The sequence below is a fragment of the Epinephelus lanceolatus genome, chromosome 14 (assembly GCF_041903045.1).
Source record: "Epinephelus lanceolatus isolate andai-2023 chromosome 14, ASM4190304v1, whole genome shotgun sequence".
Classification (NCBI taxonomy): Eukaryota; Metazoa; Chordata; class Actinopteri; order Perciformes; family Serranidae; genus Epinephelus; species Epinephelus lanceolatus.
In genome coordinates, this window is record NC_135747.1 from 18975568 (window position 1) to 18989680 (window position 14113).

Here is a 14113-nt window from a genome sequence, read left to right on the forward strand (position 1 = left end):
TGCTTTATGCTAACTGCTGAGTGGGCACTTCCTTTTAAATAACCTAGAAAAGAACACAGATGGAAATGACCTTTTACTGACAACTATAATTACTTAACTATTGTTATTATGACGATGCTGACTAGCAGCATGCTCTGTATAGGTCTGAGCATTACACTCCAGCACAATTTCAGCGCTAATAATAAAGGTAGGGTCTGGATTGGAAAAGGCCAAAGTTTTTACTTGGTAACTTTGCAGTTAGTGGCAAGTGGTGGACATGATAACTCTTGGAATTTCCTCCAAACTTTTCCATGACAGAAAAGAGACAGAAAAGATGTCTTTTTGTAACACGATCAATTCTCACTGGCATGTCCAGCTGTCTCTGGACAGCTTTCTCTCACAGATGTTTAGGCGACAGTTTTCACTCTCAAGTTGTGATTCCAAACAGTGCGTTGAGAGGATATACTGTAACCAAATCTGACATTAAGAAGTCGGGCATGAAGGACAAATCTGTGGTGTCACAAATTTAGGGGGGTGAAATATCTGCTTTAGCCTCAGTTTGTAATGTAGACTGATTGATGGGTATATTTCTACATCAATAACTTGCCAAGTGCAGCTTTCTTAGCAGCTTTACAGATTAAACTGTTGTGCTTGTGTAACAGTAAAAGCTTGAGAGCAAAAGAGAGATAACAGAGCAGAAGACAGCAGGTGAAAAGTGAAAAAAAGAAGTACTGTAGAGTAATAAGGGGAAGTGAGGGGAAGAGAGTGGACATGGATGCAGAATAACGCAGCGAAGGGGAAAGGCAGTGAGAGCGAGCCAGATATAGTGTGAATTAGAGAGAGTGAGAAAGAGGGACGGGAGGGGGTGAGCAGACGAGACGCATAAAGCAGTGTGAGCGGAGCAGGCAGATAATAACCATCGCTCACAGCACACACAATGACCATAACAATCCGCCTAGAACAGGATTTATGGAGCTAATATAGGCGAGGGAGGAGGTAGGGGAGGAGAGGAAGAGAGGCGAAGAGCTCTCCCAGACAGGCCTCGTATCATCAACAGGCCCAAAGAACATCTCATTGACAAACAATACACACATATACACAAACTGGTTGTGGAGGAAGTACACAAATTCTTTACTTAAGTAAAGTACCAGTAGAACAATGTAAAAATACTTAATCACAAGCAAAAGTCCTGCATTTAAAATTGAATTTAAGTACACAAGAATGAGCAGCAAAATGTACTTAAGCATCAAAAGTAAAATTAAATGTCCTGTGACTGATATGACATTATTAGGTAGTTCATACTAATGCATCAATGTGTAAGCAGCAATTTGTTGTAGCTGGCCGAGGTGGAACAAATTTTAACTACTTTACCAGCCCTTTGCTAGTTTTATCCATTAAAGCCCAACCAACACTGTATTTATTTTTTGGACTTTTCTCTAATCTTTGTTTGAATTTCAACACTTGCCTTTGCAGTGAATCCATGAATACAGAAATATGTGAGTTATCTTTGATTCAGACCCATAAACTGTATAAAATACTGTACATAGCCATGTCTACATCACCCACTGGTGTGTGGACTCCTGTTTTGAAATCTTGAGTTCTGCATTTTGATAGTCGCCATTGATTTTTGGAGCAAGAAGTGACCATATTGGGACAAGCGCTAGCTGCTAACTTGGTCAGCATGGTGCATTTTTTACTATGGTTAACTGTGATGTTGCTATTGCTAACTTCTGCTAGCAAAAAGCAGGCTTACAAACATGAAAAACAAAATGTATGCCACTCAGTGCAAAAACTGAATATCTAATTCCTTAGTCGCTCCTTTAATACAACCAAACAAGACTTTCTTTTAGGTGACCAAAACTTAACTTTCATGAAATTAATACAAACTAAAATAGCGACAGATACGTCTTTACTCTGTGAATCTGGTGTTACGCCATAGTTACGTTATCTGACCAAAGTTGTCACTGTGGTAGCAATTTTTCAATGGATGGTACCTACCTGTCACTCAAAGTGGCCACACCCTTTACTAGGCAAAACTTTAAGCCTTGAAGGCTCTCTAAGTCTTCCTAAGCTTGAAAAGTTTTTGTCACGTACAGCAAACATCTCCTCACGATCCGCTAGCTACGTCCTCTGAATAAACTGTGAAAAAGTCCGGTCTCTGTAGGCAGCCCAGGCTCCGCAAATGGCAACAAAAACATTTTGGTCCAGGCTGCACCGACCAGCCAGTGCGAGACCAGCGAAAGCAAACACACACACATGAACGCGGTGCCCATGTCTCATGGTCTCGCACAAGCATGCACACGTGAATGCGGTGCCCAGAAAGGCAGTTAGAGCTACAGGTTACAATGAGGCGAGGGGCGAGCTAGCTCAGTTGTGTTTGATAACATTGTTGAACATAAACAGAAGTGATGCCCAACGGTGCTTAGCGTGCCTTGAGTGAAAGGGTGAGTTATGAAAAAAAAAAAAAAAAAACATCCTCTCACAGTTGTCATGAACAGGGACATTAGCTATAGAGACCAAAACCGTTTTATGGGAGCTGACTCATTTTTGGTGCCAGTCTCAGGTGGCCGTCCAAAAAACTGTAGTTTTTGACATTTCCATGTTGGCTTCATTTATCAGCCCTGGAGGTTGCCGCTTGTTTGGACATGGACTTCTCTAAACATTTCGGCAATATCACCAAATCAGCCTTGGTCAAATCAGGAGAAGTCACCAAAATTAGATCATTTCTTTCATCAGTGATGCAAAAAAATCTCATCCATGCTTTTGTCTCATGCCATCTCGATTACTCTACCTTATTATTTGGTGACTGCCAATGACATCAATAAACTGCCTGTAACTTGTCCAAAAATACCCCGGCAAGGGTTCCTATACAAACTGGGAGATATGAGCATATTTGTATTCTCATCTTATTGCAGTAGTTACCCTTGGTTTTCAGAATTGGTTTTAAATTTTTTATGTTTGTTTTTAAATCACCTAGCGGCCTTGCCCCCTCTTACATCATCAACCTTCTCACTCCTTATACCCCTGCTCTTACTCTCAGATCTGCAGACCAGCTGGTCCTCTCAGTCCCCAGGGCGAGGCCTGAGACAGAGGGTCGTGGGGCATTTGTCTTCAGGGCTCCACAACTGTGGAATAACCTTCCACCGAGAAACTACTTTAGTGTCCTCTTTTAAACTCTTAAGCACTTGTATTGATAAAATGGCTTTTGATGACAGATTTTCTTTTTATTTCATGCTTTGGTTCATTTATTTGTTCTTAAGATTTCTATTCATTGTCTTTTATCTTTGTTTCCATTTTGTGGTTGCATGGAACTTATTCCAGATTGTAACTGCAATATGTGTCTGATTTTATGTATTTGAAGCACTCTGTAAACTTGTTTTTTAAAAGTAAATTAAGTTCATTGTTATTATTAGTATTATCATAAATAAGATAAATAATATTAAATCATAATATGAAACTAATAACTAAAGCTATCAAATAAATGCAGTGCGGTAGAGGTATATTTTAGCACTTGAGTAGCAGTACTTATTTCTATCCACCACTGACACACACACACACACACACACGCATATGCATATGCACGCATGCACACACACACAACAACACTTTGCATTTTAGTTGCACATACTGTATATTTGACAAATACCTGTAAGACACGCACACACAGACACACACACATGCACGCACACACACTGTTCTCGCTAAACAAGGGGCGACCAAGGTGAAAAGATGATAGCAAAGGCAGATAATTATCCTTTGGCAAGTAGAGAAGTGTGTACGAGTGCTTGTTCATACATAACCAGAGGTAGTGTCTGTGCATGGGCTTACATGCACGCATGCATGTGTGTGTGTGTGTGTGTGTGTATGAGTGCACATACACTAATGCCTCTGCGTGCGTTCTTTGTAGCTTGTGTATATGTGTGTGAACATGCATTCACCCCGGTATAATTATGCAAATTGAAAGTCTCGCTGCTCTCACTGGCTTTAGCGTTGAGCCTGGCACTTCGCTTTTATGAGTGTCTTCCCACCCGTGGCTACTGGTGTGTATATGTGAGTGTGTGTGTATCCAATGGTCCCATCACATCAGCGAGCTAAATTATGTGACAGAGCAAACTAACAGTGTTTAGTCCAGCAGGGCATTGGTACACACTAAAAAGTGACAGGGATGCACAGTGTCGCGACCAAAGTGCCCTGCTGTAAATTCAAATTGGTCTGCTTGAGCTCTAACACCATCGTTTTTTGTGTGGTATTGCTGGATATGCATGTGTAAATGAGTATTTCTACCTCCTCTATCCCTCTTTCTTCCCTTTAATGCATTGGCAATTATTCTTTATGGTGTCAGAGCGTACAGTCAAGACTTTTAACAGGCAGCCACAAAAAAGGCTTTCCTAGGCATGATCAGGTACATCAGGAAGGATTTACAAGATAATTTACCATGATATAAAGCACAGACCAAGTCATCATGCTCTGCTGTATATCTGCTGGAGTCTTTAAATATACTCCCACACGATAGGCCGACCACAAAATAATTTTAAGCATTAATGATGAGGTGGAGAGATAAAAAGAGGAGAGGAGAGAGGAGGTCTAAGGGAAAGAGTGGGACAAATAAGAAAGAGATATATGTGGCAGCTCCTGTGAATATGACAGCAGCCAATTCAATTCAGTGGTCATAAAAGGTATAAAGCACCTCCAGCAGATTCAAATGTATCCTCTTTTTAGAAATCATATGTTTCACTATCAAAGTGAACAGTCTGTGCCTCAGAACTCGTGACTGCATGCAAGAGTGTGTGCCAGCTACAATGTGTTTGCAAAGTTTGAAGAACACAGGAGGACTTTACAGACAGCAGAATCAAAATTCTACATAAACAAGTGGATTTTTATACAATTCATAATGGAACAGCTTTGCAAATTTTTGCAGTGTTAAAAGAAACATATTTGAGACGAAAGAAATGGGGAACAAAGGAGAGGGACGGCAGGAGAGAATATGCCCTGTCCTTCACCTAAGTAAGAGATTTAAGACAAGAAGATATCTACTGGTGAACACGCAGTCATTTAAAAAGACGCCATAGTCATGGACTATAAAATAATGGATGTAGCCACTGCCCCCATTACTTTGTGGACTCCCACTTTAAAGCCTTGAGTTCTGCATTTTGTCCATTGCCTTTGCCTTTTTTAGAGCCAGAAGTGACAGCATTAGGACGAGAGGGTGAAGATAGCTAGCTGCTAACTCGGTTAGCACAGTGCATTCACAGCTATGGTTAACATTGATAATACCTATGCTAAAGCTAATTTTGGCTAGCAAAAAAAACAGACCGTAAACTGTTAAAACAAAATACTTACAGGGAAAACTAAAAATATGACCCCTTAAGCTGGATTTATAAAAAAGAAAAAAAAAAAAAGCGAAGCCTACACTGTAGCCTACCCACATTGCCTACGCCTTTGTTATGCATAACTTTAAGCCTAATTAACATTAAGAAGGTGAGTTATAATTAGTTGTATATTAGTTGTATTTCTGCTGTAAAGTTGGACGACTTTTGATCCATCCATCCATCCATCCATCCATTTTCTAAGCGCTTATCCTCTTGAGGGTCGCAGGGGGGCTGGAGCCTATCCCAGCTGACATTGGGCGAGAGGCAGGGTACACCCTGGACAGGTCGCCAGGCTGACACATACAGTAGAGACAGACAACCATTCACGCTCACATTCACACCTACGGAGAGAGTCACCAATTAACCTGCATGTCTTTGGACTGTGGGAGTACCCAGAGAAAATCCATGCTGACACATGGAGAACATGCAAATACAGAAGGGCTCCCGCACCCGGGATCAAACCAGGAACCCTCTTGCTGTGACAGACAGTGCTAACCACCACACCACCATGACTCCCCTGGACCTTTTAATGCGTCGTCTAAATTTACCTTGCTGCACTTCGTATATAATGGTATACCTTTAATATGTTCTTTCAATGTCCTGATGGATCACATAAAACCTTGATTGATTACTATTGCACTTTTTGGGTCAAACCACAGATTGACCAGACTAGTGGGGGTCTATTGAGATTGACTCGTTCTTGGAGCCAGCCTCAAGTGGCCATTCAAAGAACTGCAGTTTCTGACATTGGTGTTGGCTTTGTTTTCTGCCCCAGAGTTAGCCACTTGGTCACAGCCTGCAATGCTTCTAACTCAAAGTTAACATTTTGCAGTTATGTCTTACACAGGAATCTCATCTTTTGAAGAAGTTATTCAATGGGATTTTGAGATGAGTTTAGCTGAAGTCTTTGGTTCCTGCTGTGAAATGTAATCACACTCTAATCTTTCAGTAAAGACACAGTAATAGATGTGCTCGTTTGAGATGGAATGACGAACAGTAACGCTGATCAACAACAGCAACTTCTCTACAGTGGATCTGCCATTATCACCTATTCTGTCCGTAACATAGCCTTTATTCATGGCTATATTTGTATCTCCAATCTCTCTCCGCAGAGGGCATTAGGCCTATCAAATCACTGTGTGTAAGCTGTAATGTAATTGCTACGGGCTCTGTGGCCATAACATGATTGCTGTAATCCATTTGTGGTGCAACAGGTTACCCTGGGACATTTCCATTATACACAGCTTGACTGAAGTCACTCACACACACACACACATGCACAAACACACTCACAGGGTGAGAGACTGCATGAGACTGTACAGTACTTGTAAATGGAAATTACAAAGTGCAAAAAAGGACATACTGAAACAGCTGCTGAAGGTCGTGTATAAAGTTATATAGTATCTAACCTTTTATAAAATACTTTTCAACTAATGAAAATCTTCGATATGGACTGAAAAAGTTCAACACCAATGTGAATATAACCTTTACCTATTTTGCATTTGCTCTTATTAATACTTTAATAGCTACACAGCTAAAAAAAATAATTAAAAAAAATCATTTCGACTGCTGTAAGTTTTTCATTATGTTTTTTTCTCAAACAGCTGGAAGTAAGCTACAAGTATCTGTATGGTTTCTTTTCATAACACCCACCTTCCCATCACTTGTCGAAGACGCCAAGTGCAGGGTTATGAGGTTTCAAGCGACCAGCCAGGATAATCAGACCAACAACAACAAACACGCTCTACTCAAGCCATCAACCACTTGGCCTTTGCTTCCCGTGTTTGTATACTCACACACCAACACTCCAGTAGCTCTGAAAAAAAATCTACCTCTAAACTATATTGGACAAACTATGTGACAGAGTGTGATGGGACACAAAAGACAGCACACTGCCCCTCTGGCTTGCATCTGTCGCAAATCATCCCTCTCTATCAAACAGCGAGATAAGATTTTAAGAGAAAGCGCAGGGTCAGGGGCTTCATGTGGCTGTGGGTGTAGTGTGCAGGAGAGGCAGACAGAAATGAAGGTCAGGGATTTTCTTTTTTTTTCACTCTGGCATTTTTCTAATGTACAGCTGCTACTGGCTATTTTTCAGAGAGAGTCAATGCTGGAGCTGGTGCAATGCAAAAGTTTGTTAAGAGTAAAGAATTACTTTTGGGGGAAAAAATAAAACACCAACTACTTTTTCTTAAGATAAAAAGAATTTAAAAAAAGAATGTCCCTGAATACATTTTTGATGGTTAACATGAAAAAATATATAGAGGCATGAAAACCCACAAGCTGCCACGTACCAAATACAAGCCCTAATAATGCTGATCTTTGCTAAAACAATCACTTTTACCTTTGACTCGGAACATGAGACATAATCAATAGCACGGCTGAAAGGCACACTTTGACTGCTAATACAATAATTAATCATAGTCTGAGATGACCACGGGGAATGTCTGCAGCTCCAAGTCATTTGGTTTGTGGTGAGTGAAGCAATGCTCTGGCCTTGAATACTTTTCTTTGGGGCGCTCAACACTGAAAACAACAATTTCAGCCTACAGCTGATTTTGCTTTAAGTTCAATTCATTGCAGGTTTTTGTCTTTTAATGGAATTTGTTGACGATAGGAAAAATACATGATATCATGAACCATATCAATCCTTCATAAAATATAATTTTTTTATTACTAGTTACCTTGTATGAATTTAAGAAGGCAGTTTTATATCCCAGATTAGCATTGGCTCTGGCAGGGGTGTCCAAACTTTTTTGAATGGGGGCCAGATAAAACAACGTGAAAACACCTGGGGGCCAACTGAGTCTTGCATTAAAAGTTTTTTCTCTTTTTTTAAAGAAAAGTGAGATAAATGCAACCATTTTTATCTTTTAATGAACTCTTACTACTTGATGCCTGTCTACAATGTAGTGAATAATAGTCTTATGAGGTGAAGTTTAAAAATGCCAAGTGATCTTGCTCAATTAACCATTACTGTGTAAAGGACCACATATGGTATATTTTGAAAGTCAAGCCAAGGGCCGATTAAAATTGGTCTGTGGGCCACAATTGGCCCCCGGGCCAGACTTTGGACATGCCTGCTCTATGGCTTATAGCTTTAAAGGGGACAGTTTACCCCAAAATCAAAACTGCATATTTTCCCTCTTGCCTAGAGATATTTGCCCTCTCTCAAATATAATGGAACAAGACAGTCTTTCAAACTCTCAGTAGCAATGTGTCCTATCAGAAATCATGACCCGGTTACTCAAGACAATTCATAGGAATTGTTGTGAGCAGTTTCATGTAGGTACTATTTCCTTTCTACCAAACTCCACCTGCGAACCCCATCATCGCACTGGTCTTCTGCAGTCCACCCCACTGAAGGAAAGAGTATTTCGAGCCTTTTACTGAACTTGTTAACATTACAGCTCAGCCAAGAAGGATGCCATTAATGTTCATATTTCAGGCTATTGCGAGCACAAGCTGCTTATCTATGAGTAGATGCACGTTTCCTTCTGTGCAGTGATACGGTGGGCGGGCCTACTTTGGTAGAGAGAAAATAGTTCCACAATGAAACTGCTCACAACAACATCTTTGAATTATCTTGAGTAAGTGGGTCATGATTTCTGGAAAGAGACATTGCTGTTGAGTCTTTCAAATGTAATTTTTTGGAGTGTCATCTCGTTTGAGTATATTCAAGAGAAGGCAGACATCTCTACGGCCGATATCTCCAACACTTGACAACTCACATCAAAATAATCTAAACTGATAAACAGCACTACAGGTAAGAGGAAAAATATGTATTACTGTCCCTTTAAGATTGATGAGACTGCACTTCATCTTTCGATGATAGAATAACGCAACCATTTTTGTTTATCTTGAACGCTATTCCTCTTTAATGAATAGATAAAAGCAAACATAAACAAACTGCTGACAAACAGCAGCCCGCTTCCCATCTGCATTAGGCTGATATATGTGAGATAAGTGAGTGCTTCAGTGTCTGTCCCACTATTGCGGTCTATAGGAGCAGGCTTACCGCACCGTTGCAGGTCAAAGAGTCATCGTCAGCTCGCTCACACTGGGCATCGCACTCCACACACACTGACCCGTTTGCATATTCTCGGATATCCCTGAGAGATGAGGAGGAGGAGGAGGAGGAGGAGGAAAGGGATGGAGGGAGGGATAGGGATGGATGAGGAACAGAGAGTGATAAAGAGGTGAGAAACAAGAAGGGGGCAAAACATTATTTGAGAATTAGAAAATATATAAGCAGACACGTTTACCTACATTCATCTGTCATAGCCCTTTAAATAATGTGTCTTTGGTTAACTTGTAGATATGAAGGCAGATAAAAGCTTTGCAGTGAAACTTCAATCACCTCCTTTCTATTTGATCAATTGATAAATACACCTCTATACTATTAAAAGAAGTCATTAAGATTACTTATCTTTATAGTTTTTCATGATGTTAGTGACAACACCTTTTCCCAGTTTTTTTTTTCATGTTTATATAGTTTTATCAAAGCACAAAATTTCAGACATCAAACACTTTAAGTGGAAACAGATAGCTTTTCCAACTTTTCACCCCCAAGTTATTTCAAGTGGTATTATTGTCAGTGCTGCTGTTGCAAAGACAACTAGATTGCTTTCCATTTTTCTCAGAGCCTAGAAACGGAGTTCTTTTTCTTTAGCCCAGTAGAGTTTTCACATTTACTTCAGTTGTTTCATTGTCCATCATTTCCACCACTGGGGATGGTAACCTCAAATAACTTACATTGATAATCTTTGGTAAATGGGGAAAGCTAGTGCTTCTGGGGAAAAGCACAGAGCTATTGTCTCCATGCTCTGGTTGCACAATGGTTGACGCACTTTGAGCTGCAATTCTGTCTACCACAGGTATTATGAATCCCGCTGCTTTTCTTGACAACCTCTGCCCTATTGTGCTGCGATTGGCTGGTACTCATCACGGTGACACGTCGAGGTCAGAGGCACTTAGGTTTAGGGCAATGAGGTAACGGTTAGGACTAGTGCTAGTCAATTACAGCTCAGTTGTGCAGGACTTGCCAAGAGAAGCAGTGGGATCCATAATAGCGTGTGGTAGACTGAACTGCATAGTGAAAGCAAAGCTCACCATTTGCTTCATAAGGGAAGTTAAAGGAAAGGAAAAAAGTCTATTTCCACTTTAATATCAATTATTGTCCCCATAAAAAGAAATTGAAATTGTTTGAGCAACATACATTTGTGGCATTATTTCCTGTTGGAAACTTCTATTATTTATTTTTATGTGTCAGGTGACAAGAAACACAGTGTAATGCAGCACTGACATAAAAAACAAAGAACTTAAAATAGTGAAAGGACATGTACATTATGTATAAGTCAATGGCAGTGATCTGTTGGATTCCTGCTGAATCTTAATCCCAATGACAATATGTATTTTTTTTTTTAAATGATCCATTTTGATCAATAATGTCTGAATAAGGTTCATGATGCAATTTCCAGAGCAAAGAAGACAGATGGAGGGTTTGAAAGAGATAGAAGGATTGTTAGTAGTGAATAGATTTGTCTGTTTCAGGTGTATGTATGGGCATCATTTCTTACTAGGGATGCACCGAAATGAAAATTTGTGGCCGAAGCCGAATAATATTAAATGCTTGGCCGAATACCGAGTACCGAATGCCATTTTTTAGTTCAGTGAGATTAGTGTTGTCACGGTACCAAAATTGCTGAATGATTTATTTTGCCCGCACAAAACTATTTTTAAGTCGCAAATGCGAGTGCAGTGACAGACCAAGTAAAATATTGCCACACTGCCAATATTTTACTCCATCCGTCACCACACGCTGTTTGATTGCGTTATCAAAACACGCTGCTATTATTAGGCCTTGCTTTTCACTTATTCCACTGAATGCCAAATGTGTGTTTTTTTGCAATATCTGGCCGAATATATTCGGTTACCGAATAGTCGGTGCATCCCTATTTCTTTCATTGCTTACTTTGGAACTAAAGGTCAGTGGATGTAGTCACAACATCAATAGGCAGTCTTACACACACACACACACACACACACACACACATGCCTGTTACACCCACAAGCATAGCAGCTAATTAGCTAACTGTAATAGTGATACCATCACGCTGGGGGTCGCCGCAGTTGAAAGGTGCAGTACCTGAGAGGGGTGCAACATTTTCAAAAATCAATTAAATTAAGTGCCTTGTTATTCAATTTCTGAAATCCCTTTATAATAGTAGAACACCAGAGTGGCCTCAAAAAGTCATTAAATTTGACCACAGCGCGGCTGAGTTGGCGCTTTGCCTTTGTCACCACAGGACAAGGAGAATGACTTTTAGGTACTTCTCTTTTGGTCAGTGAGGGAAAACAGAATGTTCCAACTCAGCAATAGAAAAAAAAGTGTTGTAGGCTCAGTGGGATCTAAATCAAATTAGTATTAATTATGCTTCATCTGGCCTTCATAAAACCTTCCAGGAGGCAGGGGAGGTAAGCTTTTGTCTGGGTGTGTGCCGGTTGAAATAATAAAGGCTGCAGTGTAGCTTAAAGATATCACTGACGCTTAAGTCTTATAGGCCATGATGTTCTGCTGTGTTCTGCTTTTCTATATTTTCTCTCTGTTAAGGGACAAGGATACAGCAATGCATTGGCAATAATACGCCTTTACATGGATTTTATGCAAAATAAATGTTCATTTCAAATGGCTTTTGAAATAACCATGCTGCAAAATCTGTTTGCTCAAACACATAAACTGGCATTTTGAACAATAACGTACAAATTGTTTTCATTTTGTAAACACTTTCAGCAATCATTAACAAATCATTGGAATCCTTGTCATTTTGATGCTGTCTGAACGTGATGTATAAAAGAGCTATGTGAGGCTAAATCCACACAAAGTGAAACTTTAGTTACATTTTAAACATAGATACAGTACCTCTGTCCTCCAAGTTTTGTCATGCACGCCTGGTATAAGTAAGTTCTGCCAGCCGGTTCAGCTGTTATCAGGCCTTTAAATGGCTGTTATCAGTGGTTATAAATGTCATAGATATGGGCTAGAAAGAGAAAGATATACTGAGTTGGCGACTTAAAAGTATGACTAAAGCAAAGAAGAAAATACGGTGACGTAGTATAAAGAGCAATAAAGTCTGCAGTAAGTAGGAGACACGGGTGTTGTTTGGGTCAAACAAACACAGGACTTTAACCCAGGACAGTGGGGTTCATGTCCATGTGAAACCAAAAGTTGATGTTGACTCATTTTAAGCAGTGATGTTTGCTTGAACTTTTCCTCAACCCAACCACAAAGCTTTTGCACCTAAACCAAACAAAAGTGTAGGTGAGGCCTAAAGAAACAACCATTTCACAACATTGGATATGCAATCGGCCATTTATGGACTGATAACATCCTGATTGGGCGCAGCTGCACACTCACATGCTATTCTTGTTAAGGTAGATTTATTGCACATCTACTGCTGAACCAAACCACTTAGGAATAAAGGTGGTGTAACAAACACTTGTAACAAGTGGGCAACTTGAAGATTTGATTAAACGGATAAATGCTGAGCAGACACCAAATAAAGAAACAAACAATAATGAAATATGACATATCTAAAGTGTGACTCATGAGACAAACACTGTGGCAATGCTCAGAGGGTAAAGGGTTGAGGTTGCATTCAGTGAAGCTCTATTTTGTAGATGATGTGCTGGTAACGCTGACGGTGTGGGTGGTGCTGACGTGCAGGTGGACAGGTAGGCAGGGCGTGGCCCCGTGCGCAAGCAGTGACTGTGACACGCAGTGACACGCCTAGCCCCCCTGCCCTAACAGCATCCTCTGGTCCTCCTCATTCCTCTCCAATGTGGCCAGCAAACATTTTTTGATCAGATCAGGACTCTGAACTTAAAAGCATCTTTTCAGCAGTTCTACAAAGTAAAAAAAAAAAATCTGAAATGTTATTAATAAAACTCACCAGGGGAGCGGGTCTTGTCACCGTCTATTGTGAGGATAGGATAGCATCAAGCTATACTTCCTTTTAAAGTCAAGGGCCCCCTATTGTTATGAATCTCTGCAGGGGTGCCTTTTAAACCGAGAGTTACCACCACGTCTTTAATTGTTCTTTTCACCCCTAGGCTCTTAAATATTATCCATAGTAAACAGAAAAATCACTGCAGAACTTGAAAGCTGTACCAAAGAGCCTTGGGGTGTTCTTGAACTGAAATTTAAGTTTTGATGAGCAGGTTGTGCAGCAGCTCTTCCAACTATTGAGGATTATTTCAAAATTCTACCACTCCTATTCAAAGCTGAATAGGATGAGTTGATAATGTTTCTATATTTGCCCTTCATTTGAAGAGGAACATATTTTATTACTGCTGCTTCATTCCTACAGGGCTTCTGTCAAATTCTTGATGTAACAATCAGTTTGATCCTCCCTGTACCTGCAAATTATATGAAAGCATGATGATCGGGATTACTTGAAAAGCACAGTTACATAAGTGAATTTACAAACCAAATTCTGAGGACTGCAGGCATCAGAGTCCTATGTCTAATAAGGACCAAGCATTTTCCATCAGGACCCCTGTACTGTAGAGCAACTGGCACAAACTACTGTATATAGTGCTCATTATTTTTGATATATGTTTTTTTGATCATTTGTACTCATACAGCTTTCAAAAATATTATATTTGAGGAAGTATTAAAGTAATGTTTACTTTTATCTTTAGTATTTAAAAGTAAAAATCAGTAATATAAAATTAAATTAAATTGTTAAATAATATTTGCAGCA

The 14113-nt window shown here is 39.9% G+C and overlaps 1 protein-coding gene across 2 annotated transcripts in view; it reads right to left on the reverse strand.

The window, feature by feature from the left end:
- erbb4b (erb-b2 receptor tyrosine kinase 4b) overlaps window positions 1-14113 on the reverse strand; it is a 476882-nt gene that overhangs the window by 107334 nt on the left and 355435 nt on the right. For both annotated transcript variants that reach the window (XM_033616755.2, XM_078174431.1), the window contains exon 14: window positions 9367-9460. In XM_033616755.2, coding sequence (XP_033472646.2) covers window positions 9367-9460 — 94 coding nt within the window. The remainder of the gene's footprint in view (window positions 1-9366; window positions 9461-14113) is intronic.